Genomic DNA, 25,557 nt, shown 5'->3' on the forward strand with positions numbered 1-25,557 from the left:
TTTAATTTTAAGCCATTTATTTTTTAACGACGTTAACATGTACTATATATGCAAAAAGGAAAAAAAGAAGGATATGCATGCAAATAGTAATTTTACGAGGATATTCGTGTAATTTCATATATTTAGAAGGATTTACATGCAAAAAATTATATATATAATTTTAAATTCTATTTGTCAAATTTTGTATTTGTCAAATTTTAGAAAAATAAAGTTAGATAAATAACACAGTTTCATATTTTATCTAAATAATCCATATCCTAATCATGAATATCTTAGAAAAAAATTAAAAACTAAGCTCAAAGTCTTTTGGACAAGGCTAAAGATTTAGACATGTCGAGACGACGGACCTAAAAGATAAACAAAAGATGGACTCATTGGATAAACGGGACAAGCTCAAGCTTAGGTATTAAAGCCCGGCCCAACCCGATTTTTTCACTTTGCTTGTTTTATTTATTTATGTTTGATGTATCTCTAAACTTAATTGATAATTGTTGTTGTTATGTAAACTAATAATAAAATTATTTTGAATTAGTTTTAACTTTTTTAAAATATTTTTTAAATATAAAATATTTATGTACCTAAGGCCCAACTTAATGCTCCAAGCTCTAGTAAGAGCAAGCTTGGAAAATATGCTTGAAGGCTAGACCGAGCCAGGCATTGCTATCCAATTTCATTTCACCAGATTTGGTCCAAGTGGTATCTTCTATGGCGGAACCAATGGAAAAGTTGAATAATAAATTATGCTCAGGAGAGAACTTGCAAGGCCAATCAATGTCAAGGAACTATAGAGGCTGCTCAAACCATCAAGACAGATGCAATAGCATGAATCCTTCTCACGGATTTGGTCGTTAAAAACATCACCATGGACCAAATTCTTCTGGTGGAAGAGGTTACCTTGTGAGGAACTATTACAATACAAGAAAGGAAGTTTCTATGACCCCAGGACATGGATTGCAATTTGTGCATATGTATGATTTAGGATATTAATTATTGTGGAAATAAAGGATTTCGGACTTAGTCCCATATCGACTGAATCATAGAAAAGTCTGTGCCTTAAATGGAGGAAAAAATTCTTTCCCTCACGAGGCACCTTTTGTGGAGCAAAACTGTCTCAGGGTGCGTAAGTAACCCCGAAGCAGACAATACCTCGAGAGGGATACAACCATTATTCTGTTCCAGTTCGGTGGGTCTAATGTCGGAAACTCCGTTCCTTATCATTAATCATGTCCTTATTACATGCACTATTGCTAATCAAGCATAGGAATATCAGAGTAGTTAGATGAACATGCAATTAGATTTTGGAACATGCGAGGCTTTATTTTTTTGTCTCTTCAATCCCAAGCTACAAAACCTCATCTGGGCATCAATCTGTTATACGGGTTGGAAACTTTAGAAATCTAGGAGTGGGAAGTTATTTGAATAAAAGCTTTTATTATCATATTACACTATAAATATAATATAATATTAATTATATCATAATATACTGATATATTATGTTAAATAATTTAATATTATATTAAATTATTATGTTATAGTATACAATATTATATTACTATATTATAATAATATAATATTATATTACAATAATAGTATACTATATTAAATATTTATGTATTAATGTATGGTATATTTTATTATAGTCTGTTGTATAGTACTATGCAATGCCTTTATGATAATTTTGTTATACAAAATTACTTTCTCAATTTATTTTTCAAACATATATTAAAGTGCCACAACACTTTAAAAATGTAGTTATCAAACAACAACTTTTTATAAAAGCTCTACTTTAGAAAACTCTACTTCCAACAGCTTTACTTCCAAAAGTTTTATTGCCAATAGCTCCTCCAAATAGGATCTATGTACAACAGGAATAATTATCAATGAATAGAGCACAACATCTAGAACTTTTAATTGTAGAGATTGAAGAAAATCCTCACATATCAGAATGCACTAAATCAAATGGTGCAAAGAAAACATGTTCACTTTTATTAAATGATAAGGTTGATTATATTTCTAGTCAATACTCTGTTGGAAGAAAAAAAACAAAAGAAAGAGAAAAAAATATTTATTTATTTCTTTCATTCAGTAATTGTTGGTTGGGGATTATGCGAGTGCATATGCACACCTTATGTTGAAAAAGTAATACAGACCGCCGCTAATAAAAAATAATAAATATATTCTTGTGTGTTTTTTAAATTATTTTGATAAAATTATACTAATAAAAAAATAATATAAGTCGATACATAACCATACCGATAAAAAAAAAATAATAGATCGACCCAGATTGTTATGCGGATCCACGAAACCACGTTAGCACAAATATTTTCCAATTCAATTCTACATTCTGAGCTGGCTTTGTGGTCAATACGGGCCGTGATCGCTCCCCGTGGCGCCATGTTCGTTTCAGGGAATGGTCACGTAAGTGTCAAAACCCCTCTCTCGCATAAAAAACAAGGGAAAACCCCCACTTCAGCGCCGCGATGAAACATCCCTCTCTCCATCTCCACGGCTGTAGAAGAATTCCTTGCGGAACCGCGAACCAGGACACCAATTAAATGGGCCTGGAGGGGATCGAATTCAAGCCGCCTGCGAGGGAGCGATCCGGCCTCCCCAACGCCCGAGCTGGCGGCAGGTCCCGCCGGCGGCATTTCAAGAAGACCTTCAACAACCTCAAGATCACCGTTCTCTGCGGCCTCGTCACCATCCTCGTCCTCCGCGGCACCATCGGCGTCGGCAACCTCGCCGGCCCCGCCGACGCCGACTCCGACTCCGACCAGAAGGTCGTCGAGGACATCGACCGCATCCTCCGCGAGATCCGCTCCCACTCCGATCCCGACGACGAGCCTCTCCTCGCCTCCGCCGCCTCCAATTCCACCGCCTCCGCCGCCTCCAATTCCACCGCCTCCGCCGCAGCCAATTCCACCACCGCCCCCGCCAAGAACTACACCCTGGGCCCCAAGATTTCCGACTGGGACGAGCAGCGTCGGCGGTCGCTGGCGGATCACCCGGAGTTCTCGAGCCGGATAGCCGCCGGGAAGCCCCGGATACTCCTAGTGACCGGATCCCCGCCCGGCCCCTGCGACAATCCCATCGGCGACCACTACCTCCTGAAGGGCACCAAGAACAAGATCGACTACTGCCGTATCCACGGGATCGAGATCGTCTACAACATGGCTCATCTGGACTGGGAGCTCGCCGGTTACTGGGCCAAGCTCCCGCTGATCCGCCTCCTCTTGCTTTCCCACCCAGAGGTAGAGTGGATCTGGTGGATGGACAGCGACGCCCTCTTCACCGACATGGCCTTCGAGATCCCACTGTCCCGCTACGACGCCCACAACCTCGTCATCCATGGCTATCCGGACCTCCTCGAGCAGCGCTCCTGGATCGCCCTCAACACGGGCAGCTTCCTCCTCCGCAATTGCCAGTGGTCGCTCGACCTACTCGACGCGTGGGCGCCGATGGGCCCCAAGGGCCCTGTTCGAGAGGAGGCTGGTCGGGTGCTTACTGCCAACCTCAAGGGCCGGCCGGCATTTGAAGCCGATGACCAGTCTGCTTTGATTTACCTCCTTATCTCGCAGCAGGATCGCTGGTCGGACAAGGTTTACATTGAGAATTCATACTTCCTCCATGGATTCTGGGTTGGACTGGTGGACAAATATGAGGATATGATGGAGAAGCACCACCCAGGGCTCGGGGATGGGAGGTGGCCATTCGTAACACACTTTGTCGGGTGCAAACCATGTGGCAGCTATGGGGATTACCCTGTTGAGAGGTGCCTCGGCAGTATGGAGAGAGCCTTCAACTTCGCTGACAACCAGGTGCTTCGTTGGTATGGATTTGGACACAGGGGACTGTCGAGCCCCAGCATCAAGAGGACTAGGAATCAGACAGCAAGACCATTGGAATTCAAGGACCAGCTAAATCTCCAAGCCAAGGTATCTATTGGGTAATCAAGCAAGGTTGGCCACAAAATCTAGTCCTGCTGCTGTCTCAGGGCAGCTTCGTGACTTCAGTTGCGCTGTATGATGATCAACTTCACTGGTTATGTAATTTTAAACTTCAAGGTGCAACATTTTTGGTTTTTTGGATAGCATTGAACTTTTTGGTTGTTAAATTCATTTTGGGGATTCCAATCAAGGAGGATATAAGGTGGAGGGAGCGAGGGAATTCTCTTATATCTTCAAATGTTCTGATTAAATTATTTAAATCATTCATGTATACTGAGTAAATGATTCATGATCAGTCTGTGAAAAGCAACTAATTCTCTTCTATCTATATCAATTTGTGGACACAAAGTTATGTTTTCATATTTGAAATTCAAGTCAAGAGACGATATGGTTCTTTTTTTAAAGACAATTTTTTTAATTGTCTTTCTTAATGTCATCTTACGTACAAATTGTCTCGGAATTTTGATCATGTTTTTCAAATTTATGGGGGAAGAAAAATATCTAGCATTATTATATAAAGTGACACATATTTTTTCTATTAAGGTCAACTTCTTGAAATCTTCTTCATCACTGTAAACTTTCCAGTCAGCTGAAGCCTTTACAAGACCTATTTCGCAACTTTGTTTTGTGAAATGCACATGTTGTACAACTAAGCCTTTCTCCTTCAGAGGCCTTCTTTACTTGTTCATAAGCATAATTTTGGACCATCTCTAATTTTTTTTTTGAAGATGACTCATGCCTAACTGGATTCTTCCTATACTTTTCTATAAGTCAAATGCATGTGATTTTGAAAGCAGCAATTGGGAGGTAATTAGTTGTCCTTTTGGATGCTTTGCCAGTGTGTTTTCTTTCTTTTATTTTGTTGAATAAGGTGTGGTGATCTTTTAGTTTGCTGTAACCAACCTTGTCTTATACTAAATATGGATATAAAAGGAATACATAATATGTTTCATTTTGATGATGCAGTATTTCGTAACATGTTTCTCCATATATACTAGTATATTACAATCATAACTTTTCTTGTTTTATTTGATTCTGTTTTAGGTTGTCATGCTTATTGTCAACACTGTTATCTTTTACCTAACTTTTTTGTTCCATGTTGATGCAGATTTTTTTGTCTAATGGATCAAAGTTAAGGATGCTATATTTCTATCTAAATCTTTCGTGTACTTCTCTGCTCATGTCTTTTCATGCCAAAATGTGATATAGTATGTGTCCTGTTCAGGGGCGGAGCCTGAAAATTGTCCTTTTGGTGTCCTCTTTTCTTTTTTCTTGTCTTGGGTGGCGGTGTGTTGGGGGGGGGGGGGGGGGGGGGGGTTTCCCAATTTTTTTCTTAATCTTATTTGACTCCTGCATAAGAGGAAGAAAAATCACTATAAATCCCTCTCCTTTTATGTAGCATCTATAGGTTGGCTTCCCATTGCTTGTCATCTTATCAAACCCCTTGCAACAGTATTTTCTCAGCTAAAGACAAAACAAGTTAGGTTTCTTTATCTAAAATAAAACATATATTGTAAGGGGATACTTTGTTGTTTGTTTTGTGAAGGAACTCCTTGCACATTAAGGTTACCAATTAAGTAAATAGATGATTAACCTCCCAATCTGCCATTCTTCTTCCCATGATCCATCCACTGGTTTAATAATCTTTTTTGCTTTAGATGGGATATCTTATGGATTTGCAGTTATAACTGCCCAATTCAAAAAAATGTCAGCGAGAACTTCAAACACTTCCTTTTCTGCATGAGGGGTGGCATATGTAATGGAAACCTTTGAATTCTTCGAGGTCAAAGAAGAGTATTTATTTGGAACAGGAAAGAGATCCCACATATATTTTTCAGATTGTTTAGGTGGGATGCAATCCCGCTAGAACATCCCTTCGCTCCGCCCCTGGTGATGTAGAATTGAACAATAGAGCACCAGTATGCAAATTTATCATCTTCTTATGTAGTCAGAGAGGAGTTTCTTAAAAGAAGGTTTCTTAAAGCTACACTCGATCTGGTCAGCTTACAATTTTGGCACTACCAAATGACAGCCTAATGTATTGTTATGCTAATTGTAAGCCAGAGCTGCCTTATGATCTGCAAACAGAAATAATGATGATATCTTTTATGCTCTTTTGCTTCTCTGCAACCATTTATCTTCACTCTTTAATATTGCGCTAGAATGAATGGTGGCATATGTGAAGATAGTGCATCTTTGTAACTAATGCTTGGTGCTTGTGATTCGTGAGAATTTGAATAACTTCATCTGAATGATAATCAAGAAGACTTGTCTAAGGTATTAGATTTTGCTTTCTGATGCAAACAAACTTTGCTATTGACAAATAATGTAAGATACGTCTATAGTTCATGAAGTTCCAGCTAATGCAAAGAAAGAAAAGTGAGGCAAAAAGGAAAAGTTTTGGTGAGAAAATTATGTGCTACAAGGTGAAATCTGAAAAATCTGAAGACAAGATTGAAACTCAGATATTGGTCAACAAGGCAGAGTGAGTGCTGAAACTGTGAAGCAACTATTTCTTTCATGAAAGATGTAGGTTTACATCTACTTCTCTCTCCTGTCCCTATCTCATTCGTACAGACACAAGCATGGAAATTCATGAAAATGTACATCCTTTGCTTCCTTTCCTAAAACAATATTTTTCTGTGTTGGGTGATTGGTAATTGTGCTTACAAAATCTGTTGATCTGATAGTGGAATACATGTTGATCTGCATACTTGAATGCTGCTATACATTATTTTTTTCCAGCTGTACTTCAAGTTGTAGGAAATGTCACAAGCAAATCTCATGATGAGTGGCATTTGCGAACGATTTATCAAAGACAGAGTACTTCGATGAAGAGGGAAATGATGGCGACATAGCTATCTTATTGAGCAGAATATATCCAGATGAGTCAAAGCCATAATAATAATGAAACTGATCATTGTCAATCAGGAGTGGAGCCAGAATATATCCTTAGAGGGGGCCAAGATGCAATAATATATTGTATAATAATATATACATGATAATAATGATTGCTTTTCAACTATTAGATGAAACAAGTACTTTATTTTACACATATTATCATGAGCTATAGTCATGATCCATGATCATATATTAATTTCTATTTTCTTAAAAAATAATATGGTTGGCGAGGTACTTCCATATCTTGGGCTTAGTGGTTTCTGTTGGGGGAAAGACCCCAAGTCATACCACCACGGAGGCGCTCGGCCGAAAAGCGCCGACCGGAAAGGTGCTCGGCCAAAGAGTGCCGACCAGAGAGCACCAACCAGAGGGGTGCTCGGCTAGAGAGCGCCAATCCGAAAAGATGCTCGGCCCAAGAGTGCCGACCGGAGCGCCAAGAGGTGCTCGGACCAACCAACACGTCCCAAGTAGGGATGCTCGGCTAGAAAGAGCCGACCAGAAGAACGCCGACCAGAGAAGCGCTCGAACTAGGAAGCGCCGACCAGAGACAGCGCCAAATAGAGGCGCTCGGCTAGAAGGTGCTCGCCCAAAGGGCGTCGACCAGAGGTACTAGAAGCAACCCCGCCACAGGGCGCCCCTCTGGGCGACCAGCTCGGCTCGGCACCCTTGCCGAGCCGATGCCTTAACTAATACTCCTCCCCGCCAAGCTTTCTCGAAAGGTCCGGCGGCTATACACGCGACTCTACTATAGCCTGCCACTATCTCCAAGCCATCAAGGCATAAGATCTCTGCAGGTATTCGGCACGACCTGCCATTAATGCATGAGACTCCCTCAAGTCTCCGATGCACTCAGTCATTTAATGAGCACGGCCCAAGACGATCTCCGGATCACTGAACCATCAGAGCGTATGGCTCTCCCTGACCGCCGGTTCATTCGGTAATAAATGCACTTACCATCCACGGACCCCAGGCCCACCACAGCCGGCGGTTCAACCACTCCAACAGGTCCGATCGACCGTGACAACTCCCTGATTCCGGTCCGATTCGGTCCCGTTCTCCACTACGCCATTAATGGGCCAAATCGTGCCCAATTATTACAAAAGAGGACAAACCTCCTGTCACCTCCCAGGTAACAAAAATCCTTCTATAAAAGGAAACCTGGGGGAAAAGGATGGGGGGCTCCCGGACAGAACCCTCCTGGACCGGGTGAAAAGAAGCAAACAGCGCAGACACAAGGGAGGATATCACCCTCTTCATCTTCTTCATCTTATCCAAATATTCCTGCTGTCTTCTCCATATACTCTCTTCCTTGCTCTCTACACATATCTGCCCCCCTCTGACTTAAGCATCGGAGGGCCGGCGCCGGGGAGCCCGGCCACCGGCTTTTTGCAGGACTTACACCCCTCCAGGAGGACGTCACCAGTCGGCGCGCCGCCGACCACCGTCCCTGCAGCGAAGCTCCTCCTTCCCCGGCTTCGCGGTAGCCCCCGGGTCCAATTTCCAGCAACAGTTGGCGCTAGAGGAAGGGCCCGAGTTCGCTGCCATGAAGCTAAGAAGCAAAGGGGCTTCCAACGCCTCTCGACGTCCTCCACCCAGTCCTGAGCATTCCGTCCGGAACTCACCACCTCCGGCCGAGTCAACCCCTCAAGTTCGGCCGGAGCAGTTTGATGCCCTGGTGCAACAAGTGCAAGCCTTGGCTACCGCTGTACAAAGCCTGCAACCCAGGGGCATCCCAACGGCACCGCCTCCTCCGGCTCCAGTCCAACCGGAGCCTCCTGCAAGCGGACTTTCCCTTCGAGGTCAGGACTCTCAAGTCCAGGCCTCCCTCTGGAGAGAGCACCCCGTCAGAGGCCATGGAGGCTGGCCACAACCTTCAGAAGCTGAGTCGGTTCCAGGGCAACCTGCACCCGAGCGAACCGCTGCAGCAATCCTCCAGAACGATGAACTCGACAGGAAGGTCGAGAAGCTGGAGCGCCAAATCCAGGCACTCCATGGCAGGAAATCGGGGCGCGATGGCGACTTTGAGTTTACTACGAAGTCGCCCTTCTCCCCGGAGATCGAAGATGAACCGGTCCCATTACGGTTCAAGATGCCCCAGGTGGAGCCTTACAACGGCAAGGCTGATCCCCTTGACCACCTGGAGAGTTACCGGGTCTTAATGGCCCTACAAGGAGCCTCGAAGGCCATGATGTGCAAAGCTTTTCCGGCGACACTCTGAGGGCCAGCCCGGCTTTGGTTCACCGGGCTGAAGCCGAGTACTGTCTCTTCCTTTGAGCAGCTCGGCAGACAATTTGCTGGCAACTTTGCCGCCAGCCAGCCCCAGCGGTGGACATCCGACTCCCTCCTTGACATTAAACAAAAGGAGGGAGAATCCTTTAAGGAGTACTTGGACCGGTTCACCGCCGCAACATGGGAGGTCCGGGAGCTTGACCAGTCCATCGCGATGTCCGCACTAAAGACTGGAGCCCGGTCCTACAGATTCCTCTTCTCGATCGAGAAGAATTTCCCTGCGGACCTCACTGAAATGTTCGCTCGGGCGCGGAAGTATGCCAAGGCAGAAGAGGCCGTGGCAGTTAGGCGGGGTGGGACCGAGCAGAACCCCAAGAAAAGACGCCGCGAGGAGCGCGGCCGGCCCAGAAGCCCGTCTCCGCGACGAGCTAAGAATCCGCCCCGCCCGAAGAGTCCACCCCGGTTGAGAGGACCGCCGCAGCAGAGGTCACCACTCCGCCCGAGGTTCCCACTGCAGGCCCGTGCACCTGAAGGGAGGTATGAAAAGTATACTCCCCTCAATGCTCCTCGGGCTGAAATCCTCATGGAGATTGAGAGTCGGGATTGCATCCGACTCCCACCTCCGAAGCCAGACACCAGAATCCGGCGTGATGTCCGGAAGTATTGCCGTTTTCACCGGGATCACGGCCATGATACCGATGATTGTTATCAGCTCCGAAATGAGATCGAAGCACTCATTCGACGAGGGGTGCTCGATCGGTTTGTGCAAGGCCGGCGTGAAGGGAAGAAGCCAGCCGAAGGAGAAGCACAGCCTGAAGGTTCAAATGCCAACAGGCCCATCGCCGGCGTCATCAACACTATCCGAGGCGGGACCTCGGCTGGGGAAGCCTCAGGGGAAGAAGCCTCCTCAAAGCGCCCGCGCACCTCTGAAGCCATCTCCTTCTCAGATGATGATCTAGAGGGAGTCGAAACTCCCCATAATGATGCCATGGTCATCTCCATGATCATAAATAAATTTGATGTAAAACGCATCCTGGTTGATAATGGAAGCTCGGCGAATGTTTTGTATTTTGGTGCTTATTGTAAAATGGGGATGACAAAAGAACAGCTACGGAGGATGAATGCTCCGCTAGTTGAATTCACTGGGGATTCAGTTCCAGTAGAGGGCGAGATCGACCTTCTGGTCACAGCCGGGCTCGCCCCACGTAAAAGTACTGTGGGTATGAGCTTCCTTGTAATACGCCTGCCCTCGGTTTACAACGCCATCCTCGGAAGGCCAGGACTCAACGCCCTCCGAGCAGTGGTCTCGACTCACCACCTGCTGATGCGATTCCCCACCAGCCAGAGAGTCGGTGAAGTCCGAGGGGACCAAATGGTGGCAAGGCGATGCTACCTAGCGACCCACGAGGCAAGACGACCAGCCGAGGTGCCTGCCCCAACGACTGACCAGCCCTCAACTGAAGTTATGGAGGCACGGGTCAACCCCCAGAAAGAGCGGGTAGAGCCTGGTGAGTTGTTAATTCAAGTTCCCTTACGAGAGAACTTTTCCGAGCTAACCGTGCAGGTCGGCTCTGGCCTTGGCGAACACGAGAGGAGTCGCCTCGTCAACTTCCTACGGGATAATATGGATGTCTTCGCATGGTCGCCTGCAGACATGCCGGGGATAGATCCGGAGGTCATGGTCCACCGGCTTCAGGTGAAGCCGACCTGCAAGCCCGTGCGACAAAAGAAGCGAGGCGCCGCCCCTGAACGACAACGAGCAGCAGCCGAGGAGGTCGGCAAGCTCCTTGAAGCCGGCTTCATCCGGGAGATATCCTACCCGGAATGGCTCGCCAATGTGGTCCTCGTCAAGAAAGCTAGCGGGAAGTGGCGTATGTGCGTGGACTACACCGACCTGAATAAAGCCTGCCCGAAGGACAGCTTTCCACTTCCCAGCATCGACCAGCTCGTGGACTCCACCTCGGGTCACGAGCTGCTGGCATTCATGGACGCCTTTTCCGGATACAACCAGATCCGCATGGCGCCAGAAGATGAGGAAAAGACAGCCTTCATCACCGACGGGGGAACCTACTGCTACAAAGTGATGCCGTTCGGTCTAAAAAATGCCGGGGCAACTTATCAAAGGCTGGTCAGCCGGATCTTCAAAGACCAAATAGGTCGAAACATGGAGGTCTACGTGGATGACATGCTGGTGAAAAGCAAGGCGGCGCAAGACCACATAGCCGACCTCAATGAAGCATTCTCCACACTCCGAAAGTACCAGATGAAGCTCAACCCAGCTAAATGTGCATTCGGGGTCACCTCCGGCAAATTCCTCGGCTTCATCATTACACAACGAGGAATTGAGGCCAATCCAGAAAAGATCCGAGCCCTCCAAGAGATGACACCTCCCAGGACGGTTAAAGAGGTACAGCGGCTCACGGGCCGAGTGGCAGCCCTCGGGAGATTCATCTTCCGCTCGGCCGAGCGCTGCCTTCCATTCTTTGCAGCCCTCAGGAAGCCGAAGAACTTTTTGTGGTCGGACGAGTGCCAGCAATCTTTTGAAGAGCTCAAGCACCTACTGGCTTCCCCTCCCCTGCTCATGAAGCCTCAACAGGGTGAGCTCCTCTACTTGTATCTAGCTGTCTCCCCTGTAGCAGTAAGCTCGGTCCTGGTCCGAGAGTAGGGCAAACTCCAGAAGCCAGTATATTATACCAGTCGGGTCTTAAGGGACGCTGAGACCCGATACTCCAAGCTTGAGAAGACCGCCTATGCTTTGGTCATCTCGGCTCGGAGGCTCCGACCCTACTTCCAAGCTCATACAGTGGCTGTGCTGACTGACCAGCCGGTCAAGCAGATCCTGCAGAGATCAGATCGTGCGGGTCGGATCACTAAATGGGCCATTGAGCTCGGAGAATTCGACATCGAGTACCGGCCCAGACCGGCGATCAAAGCACAAGCACTCGCAGACTTTATAGTCGAGTGCACCATACCGGATGAGGTCGAGCCTGAACCTGAGCCACCGCTGGAGCAGACCCCGAGTTTGACATGGACTCTACATGTCGATGGCTCTTCAAACTCGGGGGGTAGCGGAGCAGGATTTATTCTCACCAGCCCGGAGGGGGTGGTCGCCGAGCAAGCCCTGCGCCTCGAGTTTTCTGCTTCCAATAACATGGCGGAGTATGAAGCGCTCGTCGCCGGGCTTAAGCTAGCCAAAGAGCTAGGAGTGAAGGACTTGAAGGCCTTCAGTGATTCTCAGCTCGTCGTCAACCAAATTGTGGGCGACTTCGAAGCCAGAGACCCGACCATGCAGAAGTATCTCCAGAAGGTACGAGATCTCGCCTCGACCTTGGACTCTTTCCACATTCAACATATTGCCAGGTCGGAGAATCTCAGGGCCGACCAGCTATCAAAGCTGGCATCCTCTCGCATGAGCAAGCTTCCCAAAGAGGCAGTACTGGAATATCTCCAAAAGCCCAGCACAGACGAGCCCGAGCAGACCCTCTGCACCGAGCTCGAGCCAAGCTAGATGGATGAACTCATCAGCTATCTGCAAGACGAAACCCTCTCCGCTGATGAACGAGAGGCTCGCCGAATCAAGCGCCTCGCCACCCGGTACATGCTATACGAGGGAAAGCTCTATCGGAGATCCTTCACCTCTCCCCTCCTCAGATGCCTTCGCCCAACGGAAGCTAATTATGCCCTGCGCGAAGTCCACGAAGGGATTTGTGGAAACCATCTGGGAGGGCGAGCATTGGCCCATAAAATTCTGCGCCAAGGATATTATTGGCCGACACTCCAGAAGGATGCTATGGATTTCGTCCAAAGATGCGACCGGTGCCAAAGGAACGCCAATGTTCAGCGCTGGCCCTCGGCTCCTTTGACTTCTATCAGCTCCCCTTGGCCCTTTGCCCAGTGGGGAATTGACATTTTAGGGCCATTTTCACTGGCCACCGGGCAAAGGAAGTTCCTGGTCGTCTCCATCGACTACTTCACGAAGTGGGTAGAAGCCGAGCCCCTCGCCCGGATCACCGAGTAGAAGATGCGGGATTTCGTCTGGAAGTCCATCATTTGCAGATTCGGGCTTCCCCGCATCCTTATCTCTGACAACGGTCGCCAGTTCGACAACATCCATTTCAGAGAGTTCTGCTCCGAGCTTGGCATTGACCATCGCTTCACCTCGGTCGCGCACCCTCAAACGAACGGAGAAACCGAGGTAACAAATCGTACTATTTTGCAGGGTCTCAAAACCAGACTCGACAAATCCAAAGGACAATGGGTCGAAGACCTATACAATGTCCTGTGGGCTTACTGGACTACGTTCCGCGTCCCCACCGGCGAGACTCCCTTCAACCTAACATATGGGACGGAGGCCGTCATTCCACTAGAGATTGGGCTCCCCTCTCCAAGAGTCGAGCACCACGATGCCAGCTCCAACTCTTCGCAGCTCAGAGGCAACCTCGACCTGATCGAGGAAACAAGAGAGGTCGCCCGAGTGCGTATGGCGAGGTACCAGCAAAAGACAGCTCAGTACTACAACGCCAGGGTCAAAGTCAAATCTTTCAGACCAGGGAACCTTGTCCTAAGAAGAGCTGAAACCTCCCGACCAACTGAGCGAGGGAAGCTGGCCCCGAATTGGGAAGGACCATACCGAGTCACGCGCATTCGCCGACCCGGAACTTATCAATTGGAGTCTCTAGATGGGACTCCCATTCCGCGGAGCTGGAGCTCTGAAAATCTCCGCGTGTACCACCAGTAGAACCCTAAGGGGTTCCCCATTATTCAACCATTGAATTTCATTCTATAAATTTCATTTCACAATAAACTGATGGTTTGCAAACTTATTCCGAGCTCACCAATTTTTCTGATTATCTCATGGCATCAGGTTTATTCCTCTTCCCTGACCGCGGTTGGGATGCCCCGATGCCTCGGGATGATGGAGTACCTGCATGGACTCCCTGAAGATGTCCGTGAGTTCGTGGTGCGCTCTCCATCAACCAACGAGCTCGGCTCGTGCTCCATCGACTATTGAGTAGCGGTCCTCTCTGACCGGACGAGCTCGGCTCGTGCTCCATCGACTATTGAGTAGCGGTCCTCTCTGACCGGACGAGCTCGGCTCGTGCTCCTACCCCGACCTCGGCCGGGATGCCTCGAGACGTCGAGATGCCCCGGTTTATCGGGATGCCCCGATGCGTTGGGATGCGGTCTTCATTGACCAAGACGAGCTCGGCTCGCTGTCCGCCGGCTCCAGCCGATGAGCTCGGCTCGTTCTCCATCGCCGGATTTCTCTGCCTGTCCTCGAAGAACGGACCCCGAGCAGAGGAGCGTCTTTAGTCGCCTCAGCGCAAGGACGCATACGGTACCAGGTACCCGTTTATTTAATGTCTTTACATTATTCTATTCTTGGACTTTTCTCTGCCGATGTCCTCGAAGAACGGACCCCGAGCAGAGGAGCGTCTTTAGTCGCCTCGGCGCAAGGACGCATACGGTACCAGGTACCCGTTTATTTAATGTCTTTACATTATTCTATTCTTGGACTTTTCTCTGCCGATGTCCTCGAAGAACGGACTCCGAGCAGAGGAGCGTCTTTAGTCGCCTCGGCGCAAGGACGCATACGGTACCAGGTACCCGTTTATTTAATGTCTTTACATTATTCTATTCTTGGACTTTTCTCTGCCGATGTCCTCGAAGAACGGACCCCGAGCAGAGGAGCGTCTTTAGTCGCCTCGGCGCAAGGACGCATACGGTACCAGGTACCCGTTTATTTAATGTCTTTATATTATTTTATTCTTGGACTTTTCTCTGCCGATGTCCTCGAAGAACGGACCCCGAGCAGAGGAGCGTCTTTAGTCGCCTCGGCACAAGGACGCATACGGTACCAGGTACCCGTTTATTTAATGTCTTTACATTATTCTATTCTTGGACTTTTCTCTGCCGATGTCCTCGAAGAACGGACCCCGAGCAGAGAAGCGTCTTTAGTCGCCTCGGCGCAAGGACGCATACGGTACCAGGTACCCGTTTATTTAATGTCTTTACATTATTCTATTCTTGGACTTTTCTCTGCCGATGTCCTCGAAGAACGGACCCCAAGCAGAGGAGCATCTTTAGTCGCCTCGGCGCAAGGACGCATACGGTACCAGGTACCCGTTTATTTAATGTCTTTACATTATTCTATTCTTGGACTTTTCTCTGCCGATGTCCTCGAAGAACGGACCCCGAGCAGAGGAGCGTCTTTAGTCGCCTCGGCGCAAGGACGCATACGGTACCAGGTACCCGTTTATTTAATGTCTTTACATTATTCTATTCTTGGACTTTTCTCTGCCGATGTCCTCGAAGAACGGACCCCGAGCAGAGGAGCGTCTTTAGTCGCCTCGGCGCAAGGACGCATACGGTACCAGGTACCCGTTTATTTAATGTCTTTACATTATTCTATTCTTGAACTTTTCTCTGCCGATGTCCTCAAAGAACGGAGTCCGAGCAGAGAAGCGTCTTTAGTCGCCTCGGCGCAAGGACGCACACGGTACAAAGTACCCATTTACTTAACGTTAAAGTCTCTATATTGTCTATTCTGTTCTGGGATTTCTCTGCCGACGTCCCCAAAGAACGGAGTCCGAGCATAGAAGCGTCTTCAGTCGCCTAGGCGCAAGGACGCACACGGTACAAGGTACCCATTTACTTAATGTTTCTACATTAATGTCTCTATTGTCTATTCTATTCTTGGATCTCTGCCGACGTCCCCAAAGAACGGAGTCCGAGCAGAGAAGCGTCTTCAGTCGCCTCGGCGCAAGGACGCATACGGTACAAGGTACCCATTTATTTAATATTTTTACATTTATCTTATCCATTCTTGGATCTCTGCCGACGTCCCCAAAGAACGGAGTCCGAGCAGAGAAGCGTCTTCAGTCGTCTCGGCGCAAGGACGCACACGGTACAAGGTACCCATTCATTTAATGTTTCTACATTCTGCTTTTGGATTTCTCTGCCGACGTCCCCAAAGAACGGAGTCCGAGCAGAGAAGCATCTTCAGTCGCCTCGGCGCAAGGACGCACACGGTACAAGGTACCCATTTATTTAATGTTTTTACATTATCTATTCTGCTTTTGGATTTCTCTGCCGACGTCCCCAAAGAACGGAGTCCGAGCAGAGAAGCGTCTTCAGTCGCCTCGGCGCAAGGACACACACGGTACAAGGTACCCATTTACTTAATGTTTCTACATTAATGTCTCTATTGTCTATTCTATTCTTGGATCTCTGCCGACGTCCCCAAAGAACGGAGTCCGAGCAGAGAAGCGTCTTCAGTCGCCTCGGCGCAAGGACGCATACGGTACAAGGTACCCATTTATTTAATATTTTTACATTTATCTTATCCATTCTTGGATCTCTGCCGACGTCCCCAAAGAACGGAGTCCGAGCAGAGAAGCGTCTTCAGTCGCCTCGGCGCAAGGATGCACACGGTACAAGGTACCCATTCATTTAATGTTTCTACATTATGTTTTGGATTTCTCTGCCGACGTCCTCAAAGAGTGGACTCTGAGCAGAATATTTTAGTCGCCTCGGCGTGAAAACACACGACACCAGCACAATTATACTAAGCCCGGTGAATCCCCGTCACGAGCTGACGAGTATTCAACCCGTTCATCGGAAAAGAATCCGACCCGCCCCGGCAATGTGGGGCTCGGACCCAAAGTTTAAGTCCCAGTGACCGCTTTAGAGCTTGGTCGAAATCTGGGCTAAGCTCGGAAGGACTCTCCGAGCCCAAATCCTTTGAGCACAAGCGTTGCTTTACCGCTGGTCGAAGGGCCGAGTAATGGAGCTCGGCAAGCCGAACCTAAACCCAAACCCTGTGGCGGGCGAAATTAGAGGCCATAGAGCCCATCTCCTTGGAGCCTAAAATGGATCCGAGCAGGAAAACTTGGGACTATAACAGAATAGTTTCCAAAAATATGTATTCATTTCAAAAAGGCCCGTAGGCTAAGTATAAAATTCGGGTTTGGCCCTTACAAGTACAGGAGGCCATCCCGACTTTACAAAACAAAACAAAATTACACTCTAAGGCCCGAGCCCGACCACTTCGGCTTCGGCAGTGTCGGGAGCGGCGGGCTCAGCAGTCGGGACCTCCTCGGCCTCGGCAGCGATGGGAGTAGCCTCGGGGGCGGCTTCGGTCGCCTCGGCCTCCGGAGCATCCGCCTCCGCATCCGGCCTTTCGACCCCTGCTCCCGGTTGGAGCAAGTTCACGTCAAAATCCGGGAGGAGCCGCCGCAATTGATTGCGGAAATCCCGGAAGCCCTGGATCAGCCCATTCACGCCCTCCTCTTCCAGGAGGTCGCGGAACTCCTCCGACTCGCGAAAGAGCGCCACCGCGCTCTGAGCTTGCTCCCGAGCCTCGAGCTTCCGAGCCTCGTGGTAGGTGGCCTTCTTCTCGAGGGTTTTTATTTTCCGCTCGAGCTCCGAATGTCGGGGGCGGGCATTCCCCACCTCCTGCTCGTGGGAGGCCAGCGCCTGCTCGACTTCGGCCAATCGAGCCTCAGCAGCGCGCAGCTCGGACCTCGCCAACGCATGCGCGCCCTTTTCCTCATCGAGCTCGGCGGTAAGGGCTCGAATTCTTCCCTCGGATGCTCCGACCTTTTCTTGGAGCACCTGTCGTTCGGCCTCAGAGGCCTGGTACTTCGCTTCGGAGGCCTGGTACTTCACCTCGGCGGCCGTGTACCTCGTCTGGGCCTCGTCATACCGGCGCTGGCACCTCCGGGCCATCTTCCAGTATTCTTGTACTAGGTGCATCAGCATCTCCGTCTCGTGCAAATGCTGTAAAAGAGACGAAAAGAAAAACATAAGGCGCCACTAGTAGAAAATCTATACAGATTACACAGGTGGAGAATTTTACTTACCCGGACGGCGTTGCAGCGAGTAAAGTCCATGAAAGCATTATAGCTCATGGACTGCATCATGGCCCGGTCGGCTGGGAGCAGCGCTACCCGGAATATCTCAAGCGCTACTCGAGGATTTTCGAGGGCTGAATCACCCTCGAACACCGACCAGGTGGGTGCAAGGGGCACCCGTTCCACCGAGCCCGATGGGCCCAGGAGGCCAGCATCGGCTGGCCTAGGCGGAGCCGACCCCGAGGCTCCCTGACTGCTCCCTGGCTCGGAGCTAGGGGGCTGGGGTCGCACAAGCGGCCGATCTGACCGCCGCACAACTATGGCGGGGCGTGCAAGCACGGGACCCGCAGAACTCCTCTCCTGGTCGGCAACTGAAGCGTCCTGCCGACCAGGAATCTGCGTCAAGGGCGCCGGGCATGGGGGCGCCATCGAGGCTCCTCTGGAGCCCGAGCCCCCGGAATCCGCGCCCTCCCTCCGACCAACTTCGGGGCGCGCGGGCTGAGAAGGACCCGCCTCGGAGTGAGCGGGGCGAGAAGGACCCGCCTCGGCCACTGCTGCCACCGGAGGCGCCGGGGTCGCCGGGGTCGCCGAGACCTTCTGCTTCTTCCTCGGCTCGGTGGGCTCACCCGAGAGCTCGGCTGCCCTCTTTTGGAAGCGGGCGTAGAGGACTTTGCTTTTCGTCACCATCTTTGCGATATCTGCAAAGGCAAAAAGGATTAGAACATTAGAACAGTAAGGAAATAAATACACCTTGAAATTACTCTTACCATGGGGACGCGCCGAGCTCAAGCCCACGTTTACCAAAGCGTCCTCACATATGAGGCCGTTCAGTAAGATGCCGTCCCCGAGGCTGCAGATGGCGTCGAAGATCCCCTGCTCACGCGGAGAAAGTCTGGGGGGTTTGTTGATGGACTTGAGCTGAGCCGGTCCCCACCTGGGGTCAAACCCCCAGGACAGTGCAGAACCAAGGAAGAAGAATTTCTCCTTCCAGCCATGAATGGACGAGGGGGCACCATGAAAGAGTGGCCGACCCGCCCGAAGGGCGATGTAAAGCCACTCCCCGTCTCCCGGATTCGACTTAAAGATAAAAAGTCGCCGGAAAACGTTGACAGAGGTCGGAATCCCCTGCAGTAAACACAGTGACAGGAAGCCCATCACTGTCCTCCAGGCATTCGGAGTGAGTTGCGCCGGAACCAACTGGCATACCGTCAGCAACTCATTCACGAAGCCGTGAAGAGGAAATCGGAGGCCGGCCCAGAGTGATTCCAGGTGCACTTCAATCCGGCCTACCGGAGGATCGGTTATCCGATCCCTCCGCCTGGCGGGCTCCAAACGGAACCCGTGAAGAGGGAAGAACCACTCTTCGGTCATTTCGACCTCCAGGATGCTCATGGTGGACTCGACTTCGCTAGGGAGAGAACCCATTGCAAGCGAGAAAAAGAAATCAAAAAGAAGAGGGACCTGAGGGAAATGCCGGAGAGAAGAAACTTCGGTCTGAGGAAGACTGGAAGGAAAGCTGGAAGCAGAAGGCAATAGAAAGAGGACAAGGGGCCAGGGGAGAGTTTAAATAGACCTCCCCAACGGCCCAGATCAGCGAGAAAAACGCTGTATCCTGTTTAGATGGCGACGCGTGTCGGTCCAAAAGACAGAACGACGCATTTAATTAGGGCTAGCGCTTCGGACGCCGAAGCGCCCCATCGGATCGTGCGGCCCCATCATGAGCCCACGACGAGAGGACGCTTCGCAAAAAGTGTTCCAATAATGAGGCTCTTCGGGAAAAGAGAGACGCCGCCTATTAAAGGCACCACAAAGCGCTCGATAATTCAAAACGCGCAACAAATTAAAATTTTCGGAATCCGTACTGCCCCAACTAAAGCTATTTCCCACGCTCCAGCTGGTAGCCAACTGGAACTCGGAAGTCGGGGGGTAGTGTTGGGGGAAAGACCCCAAGTCATACCACCACGGAGGCGCTCGGCCGAAAAGCGCCGACTGGAAAGGTGCTCGGCCAAAGAGTGCCGACCAGAGAGCACCAACCAGAGGGGTGCTCGGCTAGAGAGCGCCAATCCGAAAAGATGCTCGGCCCAAGAGTGCCGACCGGAGCGCCAAGAGGTGCTCGGACCAACCAACACGTCCCAAGTAGGGATGCTCGGCTAGAAAGAGCCGACCAGAAGAATGCCGACCAGAGAAGCGCTCGAACTAGGAAGCGCCGACCAGAGACATCGCCAAATAGAGGCGCTCGGCTAGAAGGTGCTCGCCCAAAGGGCGTCGACCAGAGGTACTAGAAGCAACCCCGCCACAGGGCGCCCCTCTGGGCGACCAGCTCGGCTCGGCACCCTTGCCGAGCCGATGCCTTAACTAATACTCCTCCCCGCCAAGCTTTCTCGAAAGGTCTGGCGGCTATACACGCGACTCTACTATAGCCTGCCACTATCTCCAAGCCATCAAGGCATAAGATCTCTGCAGGTATTCGGCACGACCTGCCATTAATGCATGAGACTCCCTCAAGTCTCCGATGCACCCAGTCATTTAATGAGCACGGCCCAAGACGATCTCCGGATCACTGAACTATCAGAGCGTATGGCTCTCCCTGACCGCCGGTTCATTCGGTAATAAATGCACTTACCATCCACGGACCCCAGGCCCACCACAGCCGGCGGTTCAACCACTCCAACAGGTCCGATCGACCGTGACAACTCCCTGATTCCGGTCCGATTCGGTCCCGTTCTCCACTACGCCATTAATGGGCCAAATCGTGCCCAATTATTACAAAAGAGGACAAACCTCCTGTCACCTCCCAGGTAACAAAAATCCTTCTATAAAAGAAAACCTGGGAGGAAAAGGATGGGGGGCCCCCGGACAGAACCCTCCTGGACCGGGTGAAAAGAAGCAAACAGCACAGACACAAGGGAGGATATCACCCTCTTCATCTTCTTCATCTTATCCAAATATTCCTGCTGTCTTCTCCATATACTCTCTTCTTTGCTCTCTACACATATCTGCCCCCTCTGACTTAAGCATCGGAGGGCCGGCGCCGGGGAGCCCGGCCACCGGCTTTTTGCAGGACTTACACCCCTCCAGGAGGACGTCACCAGTCGGCGCGCCGCCGACCACCGTCCCTGCAGCGAAGCTCCTCCTTCCCCGGCTTCGCGGTAGCCCCCGGGTCCAATTTCCAGCAACAGTTTCCATGAAAAAACCTATGGAGATTTTGAGAGGAAGAGTGGGAGGTGATATGTGATTGTTAATGCACAAACAAGTAAAATATAAAAAGTTTTTATTTTCACGAGGAAAATATATGCTAAGAGTTTAAAAGAGAGATTATAAAATGACCTTTCTCTGTCGAGGAACATATGCAGTAAGAGTTTTAAATTAGAGATCGCGAAGTTCAGGAGGAGGGAGATATAGCAAGACGGAAGAAAAGGGACAAGACATGTCAGAGCTTAGTTGAGAAAGAAGTAGTTGTTGATATCTTGGTTTCTATAGGATCTAAACAGGAAAGACAAACAATAAAAATCTAAGATAGATTCAAATTAGAGAATCCCAAGAGATATGGCCTCTACTAAATGGGATGTTATTGGAAAGAGTAATGCTACGGGGCTCCTGCTATGAGGAAAATTTATTGGCAAGATCGTGAGAGATGGTCATTGCTACATGGTTGTTGATGAAATCTTGTAATATGTGAGGCTGTGGGGTTGCGGTATAGGTTTTTGTTAACCTCTAGTTGGGGGCCAAGTGAAGAGGGTCAGAGAATCTGTACCGCACATGAAGAATGATAACAGAAGAAAATTTAAACTTAGGGTTGGGGGAAATTGCATTCCTAAGTCATCCTCTCAAGGGTTGGAATCTACACTTATCCACTTATGAAAAGAAGTTCTTGGCTCTTGTCATTGCTGTCCAAAAGTGGCGACCTTACCTCCTTGGCCAATCCTTCAAAATTCACACAGATTAATAGGCTCTCAAGTTTCTTCTGGAGCAACGAATTGAAACGCCAATGCAACAAAAATGGGCATCAAAGTTATTGGGGTGTGATATGCATGTGGAGTATAAAGCAGGAAATGAAAATCGGATGGTAGACGCCCTTTCACGATGCCATGAAGATGACCCGGACAAAGCCACTCTTGTTGCTATCTCAAGTTCAATTGCAGCATGGGCAGATGAGCTAAAGTCTGAATATGACACGAATTTAGAGCTTCAAGAGCTTCTTTGGCAGTTAAGTCAAGGTATGTTGGACTCTTCCAAATATCAATTGTATAATGGATTTTTATATTACAACGGAAGGGTATGCGTGGGTTCTAGCATGCCATTTCGGTCCAAAATTCTCATCAAATACATTCTAGCCCACTTCGGGGCCACTCCGGTTTTCACAAAACACTGTAGCATGCCAAGCAGAAATTCTATTGGAAGAGAATGAGATCTGATATTAGGAATTTTATCCGTGAATGTGATAGCTGTCAACGCAACAAATCCGAGAATATCTCTCCTGCAGGTCTCCTCCAACCACTTCCAATTCCATCACATGTATAGACCGAAATTTCTATGGATTTTATCGAAGGTCTTCCTATGTCGCACGGCTGTGATGTCTATGTGGTTGTTGATCGTTTGAGCAAATATTCTCATTTTATTAAGTTATCACATCCTTATACCGTTGCCAACATAGCTCGCCTCTTCCTTGATAATGTTTTCAAGTTACATGGCATGCCCACTTCTATTGTAAGTGATAGGGACCCAATTTTCACAAGTCGGTTTTAGGAAGAATAGTTCTGCTTGTAAGGAACCGTGTTGCTCATAGCTCCGCATATCATCCCCAATCCGATGGACAATCTGAGATCGTGAACAAGAGTGTGGAACATTATCTTTGTTGTTTTGCTAGTTCACGCCCAAAAGATTGGTTTCAGTGGCTTTCCTTAACAGAGTTTTGGTACAATACCAACACTTACACGTGCACACAACTCATATATTTTGAAGCTGTTTATGGGGTTGCTCCACCTCGATTGGTTTCCTACATTCTAGAGATTACTAGGCGGTTGAAGATACCCTCAAGTCCCACGGCCATATCCTAAGCTTACTCAAGGAATACCTACATCAAGCACAGGAGCACATGAATTAGGCTGCTGATTTGCACAGAACAGATCGAGAATTCAATGATAGGGATTAGGTCTTTTTATGCCTCCAACCATATTGGCAATATTCAATGGCTGTCCGTCACAATTTCAAGCTTTCGCCCAGATTTTATAGACCGTTTTAGATAATACAATGCATTGGAGCAGTCGCGTGTAAACTAGCCCTTCCACTAGAGACTTGCTTGGACCATGTTTTCCATGTCTCCCTTATCAAGAAGAGGCTTGGGTCCGGCACCTTTATCTCTCCAACTCTTCCTCCCTTGACATTAGATTGGACTATCCATCCCGAGCCAGAGGCCATCCTTCCGCGTCGCATGGTTCAACATGGGAACAGAGTTGCCATCGAAGTTCTTCTCAAATGGGTAGGTGCTGATGAATCCGATACAACCTGGGAAGACTATCACCTACTGCGCCAGAAATTTTCTAACCGTAAGGACACGGTTGCTTAAAGAGGAGGGCAAAATGTTATGGTTTTCTTACGTGTTATGGGTTGCTATTGTGTTCCAATTATTTAGTGTTGTTGTTGACAATTTAGTTACATGTCAGTCGAGTCAACTGCAGGGTTAGTGTTTTGTTAGATAACCTGCAGTCGTGGGTAGATTAGTGTTCTGTTAGATGGTTGTTTATTTTTCAGCAAGTGTGTTTTAGTTATTTTCCATTATGTTGTATGTGGGTTCGTGGTAGTTATGCCAGTATTGTATTTAAGCTGTGTTATCAATGAAAAAAAAGGGAGACCTGATCACCCAAACAGTTGGCGTCCGACCGCACCGGAACCCACTCACACCGGCACTGCCCACCAACGTCGGAAAACAAAGAGAGAATAACTCTCTCGCTCCCTCGACACCGGACTCAAGGATCACCGCTTCGCTTATCCCTACGAAGGGCAAAAGATTACCCCGTGGTATCAATAGGGTAAAACACTTGAGCACCGCAGCGGATTATCAAACCAAAGGAAGAAGAAATAGGAAGAAGATAGCAAAGCAAACACAAAGATGTAACGAGGTTCGGCTACAAATAGCCTACGTCCTCCACCGCTCCAAATCTCAACTAGGATGAATAGATTACAGAGATGGCACACACCCGAACGATCACACGAGATCGCTCTACAAGAGATTCACACAGAATTCCCTTTGCACAAGAAGTAGGATCCCAATCCTCTTCTTCTCTAGAACCCTAGCCTCACAAACAAGAGTCTCTCTCAAATATACGGCCAATCGCTATACCCTAGGGCTCTCATGAGTCCTATATATAGTCTCAAGACCTTCAGATGATCATAGCCGTCGAAACGCCAACAAAACACCAAAAGAAAACTCATCCGTATGATTTCCGCGAGCTCGAGTCGACTCGGCTTTAGTTCGAGTCGACTCGGGCACGTCTGGACAACTTCCAGTATGACTGGCACGATCTCGAGTCGACTCGACTGTGGCTCGAGTCGACTCGACGATGCTTCGAGTCGACTCGACTGTAGCTCGAGTCGACTCTGACAGTCCAGACAGAAATATGGTTTTTCGGCCTTTCTTCTCCCGGGTCGACTCGATGGACCTCGAGTCGACTCGACTGTTCCCGAGTCGACTCGACTGAAGCTCGAGTCGACTCCGACAGTCCGCCAGACAGAAAATTATGCAGAATTGATTTTTCTTCAATTCTCTTCATCACCAAAGGTCTCTACATACCCCAACAATCTCCCACTTGGAGACCTTGGGTATATCCTCTTGTTACTTGGCTCTCCTCTGTGCTCCCACTGAAACTGAATCATCCTAGTGAAATAGGTACGATGCCTCCTCAACGTCTTCAAGCATGAAGACCAGCAGAAGCTGAACAACTCCTCAGCTTCTCCACCGTGACGACCTTCGTCAGCATATCTGCAGGATTCTGACTTGTATGAATCTTCTCCAACTTGACGAGTCCCTGCTCGAGCAATGACCTCACGAAGTGGTACCGTATGTCAATATGCTTCGTCCTCGAATGGAAAGCTGAATTCTTCGCCAGATGAATTGCACTTTGACTATCTGAATATAACATGCAATCCTTCTGCTCCTTCCCAAGCTCGTTCATCAAGCCTTGAAGCCATATTAGTTCCTTGCACGCCTCTGTGGCTGCCACATACTCCGCCTCCGTAGTAGACAATGCAACAACTGGTTGCAACCTGGAAATCCAACTGACGGCTCCACTGCCCAAGGTGAACAAGTACCCTGTCGTGCTTCTCCTGCCGTCCAAGTCCCCTGCCATGTCTGAGTCCACAAAGCCCTGTAACTGGATCTCAGAACCTCCATAGCACAATGACATGTGCTCCGTGCCCTTCAGATACCTCAGTATCCATTTGACCGCGCGCCAATGCTCCAAGCCTGGGCAGCTCATAAAGCGACTCACAACTCCCACTGCTTGAGCAATGTCTGGTCTTGTACACACCATAGCGTACATCAAGCTCCCCACCGCCGATGCATACGGGATTTTTGACATATTGAGCTTCTCCACCCGCGTCTTCGGACTTTGCCCTTTGGAAAGCTT

The 25,557-nt window shown here is 49.0% G+C and overlaps 1 protein-coding gene across 1 annotated transcript; it reads left to right on the plus strand.

Moving 5' to 3' along the window:
• The first annotated feature begins 2,368 nt into the window (after window positions 1-2,368).
• LOC103715401 (putative glycosyltransferase 2) lies at window positions 2,369-4,316 on the plus strand. Its single transcript, XM_039116562.3, has one exon. The coding sequence runs from the start codon at window positions 2,556-2,558 to the stop codon at window positions 3,948-3,950; it is 1,395 nt and encodes a 464-aa protein (XP_038972490.2). The 5' UTR covers window positions 2,369-2,555; the 3' UTR covers window positions 3,951-4,316.
• Window positions 4,317-25,557: the final 21,241 nt, after the last annotated feature.

This window comes from Phoenix dactylifera, chromosome 12, assembly GCF_051530095.1.
Source record: "Phoenix dactylifera cultivar Ajwa chromosome 12, Ajwa_hap1_PhDact_Kaust_v1.1, whole genome shotgun sequence".
Classification (NCBI taxonomy): Eukaryota; Viridiplantae; Streptophyta; class Magnoliopsida; order Arecales; family Arecaceae; genus Phoenix; species Phoenix dactylifera.

Coding starts and splice junctions, on each gene's coding strand:
- LOC103715401 (XM_039116562.3), top strand. CDS start 2,556: ATGGGCCTGGAGGGGATCGAATTCAAGCCGCCTGCGAGGGAGCGATCC.